The following is a 3,002-nucleotide window of genomic DNA, read 5'->3' on the forward strand; positions in this document are numbered from 1 at the left end:
CTATGCACGTTCCCATTAACAACCAATGTTTAGTTTAAGTAGTTCTTCTCAAAAAAAAGTATTAAGTAGTTGTTGGACCAGGAAGGTACCTGGAAGAAAAGGAGCGCTACTTGCACACCAACTCTAATAAAAAATGAATTGTTTATTTGTGAAGGTCGGAGCCTCTGTCTAATAGTGCCCATTAGCAATATACCTGCAATTTCAACAATTGAAACTAGAAGTCTCTTTTTGTTGTTCCTAATCCTATATTTCTACAAGTCTGCAACTGCAACACTCTCTGGTATATCGTTTTACAAGCTAGTATATTTCCGATTGCTTCCATGACCATGCCAGCAGCCTCTTCGTCTTCTTGGAAATTTGATGTCTTCCTTAGTTTTTGCGGTGTTGACACCCGCAAAAATTTCATAGACCATCTCTATACTGCTTTGAAACAAAAAGGCATCATCACCTTCAGGGATGATGAGAAACTTGAGAGAGGAAAATATATTTCTCAAGAGCTCTTGAAAGCAATAGAAAGGTCCAAGTATGCAATTATCGTTCTCTCAGAAAACTATGCTTCTTCAAGGTGGTGTTTGATTGAACTAGCAAAGATTGTTGAATGCATGAAGGAGACCAAGTTAACAGTTTTGCCTGTCTTTTACCATGTGGATCCCTCTCATGTACGGAATCAGACTGGGGCTCTTCTTGAAGCCTTTGCTAAACATCAAAAAGATCCCAAGGTTAGCCTAGAGGATGTGCAAGAGTGGAAAGCTGCTTTGAAAGAAGTGGGAAATATCTCTGGATGGCATGTTAGTGATAGGTATCATTTGTCTTTTGATAAGTAATTTTGTTCAAATTAATAATTTTATCCTTTTCTTCCAGTTGTTTGCTATTTTTTTCTTAGAGAGAGAGAGAGAGAGGGGCCGGGGGGGGGGGGGGGGGTTGTTAAATATATCTTCATTTCTTTTTTTTTTTTTGTTAAATATATCTTCATGATAAATCAATTATTGCATCCTCCTCCTCCTGAAAGATTAGATTATGTAGAAGAAAAACTACCTTAAAAAATGAAGATCTGAAGTGTTAAAATAAAATATAAAGACATATGGTAAAGCTAGAAATAACATAACTAGATTCAAATCTGATTGTATCTATTTTTCGTTTTTCTTTAAAAGAAACATAACAAGGTAGTGTTAGAAGTTAGAGCCCAGAATTTATTAAGTATTTATCAGAAATCAAGAATCATGTAAAAATTAAGCAGTGGTCAAATTTCATTATGAAAATAAATAATTGGCAAGCATTTTAAAGCTGTAAAATTGCTTTGATGAGCAAGTTTGTTTGTAATGTCTTGGACACGTGGTTAGGCTAGAAGCAGAAGTATATTGTAAGTGGTTCAAATTTTCTTTCGTTATTTTATTTTATTATGTAGATGACAGAAAATGAAAAGGAGTATAATAATTGAAATCCAAGAAACGTACAACAAAGGACTTAATTAATTAAATTAGGCACACTCCCAACTCATTGAACTGTTATAGTCATAACAGTGCTATTTTATATACTTTCGAATTCCCCTTTTGCTACTGAATGAAGCTAAGATTGTGTTTATTCTGAATGTTTTGTCTCCTTAACGTTGTTAGCTCTATCTCATCAAAATAATTTTTATGCTATCTTCTTTGCAGCCATGAATCATTAGATATCCAACAAATACTTAAGAAGATATTTAGCGAATTGAATTGTAAATTCTCAAATATTGTTTCCAAGGACCTCGTTGGAATAGACTCTTGTGTGAAAGAAGTGTTGGATTTATATTTGGATGAAGGATTGGGTGGTGTACGCTTTGTAGGGGTTTGTGGGATGGGTGGAATGGGCAAAACAACTCTTGCACAAGAAATTTTCAAAAGAATATCTAATAACTTTGAAGCTAGCAGCTTTATTGATAATGTAAGAGAAGAAACTAGAAATCAAGGTCTAGTTTCTTTACAGAAACAACTTCTTTCCAAGATCCTTATGGAAAGCGAAATAAAGATATGGAACTTTTCAGAGGGAATCAATGTTATAGGAAATAGACTACGTAATATAAAGGTTCTTATTGTTCTTGATGATGTGGATGGAGAAGAACAACTAGAAGCATTAGCAGGGAACCATGATTGGTTTGGTCCAGGGAGTAGAATCATTGTAACAAGTAGAGATAGCCATGTATTGAGAAGACGTGGCATGAATTTTATATATACAGTCAATGGGTTGAATGACAATGATGCTTTGGAGCTTTTTAGTTGGAGTGCTTTCAAGAAACTCCATCCTGAAGAAGATTATGTGGATTTGTCTAAGGACTTTGTAAATTATGCTAATGGTCTTCCTTTGGCTCTTAAAGTTTTAGGTTCTTTGTTGTTTGATAAAGAAATAGATGAATGGAAAAGTGCTCGTGCTAAACTAAAAGCAGAGCCAGATAGAAAAATTTTAGATATACTTAAAATAAGTTATGATGGGCTAATGAATACGCAGAGAGACTTATTTTTGGATATTGCATGTTTTTTCAAAGGAAAGAACAAAGATTGCATAAGAGATATAATAAAAAGTTTTGGTTACTATCCAGAATACAATATCGGTGTTCTTATAGATAAATCTCTCATAACCATTAATGAAGAGGGAACCATATTGATGCATGATTTGCTACAAGAAATGGGTCAAGAAATTGTTCGTCAAGAATCCCCCAAAGAGCCTGGTGGACGTAGTAGGTTGTGGCTTTATAAAGACGTGCTATATGTATTGAAGAATAATACTGTAAGTTGACTAGTCTATACCTAAACTTACATAACTATATATATTCTTACAAGTTCTTCTAAAGATTTTCCAATTACTCTAATTTTGTTATTCTTCATTATTAGGGAACAGAGGTGGTTGAAGGCATAATGCTGAACATGCCTATTGAAATAGAAGAACACTTGAGTGTTGAAGCCTTCTTAAAGATGAAGAAATTGAGATTGCTTAAAATAGGCATTGTGCAACCTCCACAAGACCTCATTAGA

General features: G+C 34.1%; 1 protein-coding gene across 1 annotated transcript; it reads left to right on the forward strand.

Annotated features, from left to right (window-relative positions):
- The first annotated feature begins 326 nt into the window (after positions 1 to 326).
- On the forward strand, positions 327 to 2,766 carry LOC115968518 (TMV resistance protein N-like). The gene is made up of 2 exons (XM_031087927.1): positions 327 to 799; positions 1,656 to 2,766. Exons 1-2 carry the CDS (start codon positions 327 to 329, stop codon positions 2,764 to 2,766), a joined length of 1,584 nt encoding a protein of 527 aa, XP_030943787.1.
- Positions 2,767 to 3,002: the final 236 nt, after the last annotated feature.

The sequence above is a fragment of the Quercus lobata genome, chromosome 11 (genome assembly GCF_001633185.2).
Source record: "Quercus lobata isolate SW786 chromosome 11, ValleyOak3.0 Primary Assembly, whole genome shotgun sequence".
NCBI lineage: Eukaryota > Viridiplantae > Streptophyta > Magnoliopsida > Fagales > Fagaceae > Quercus > Quercus lobata.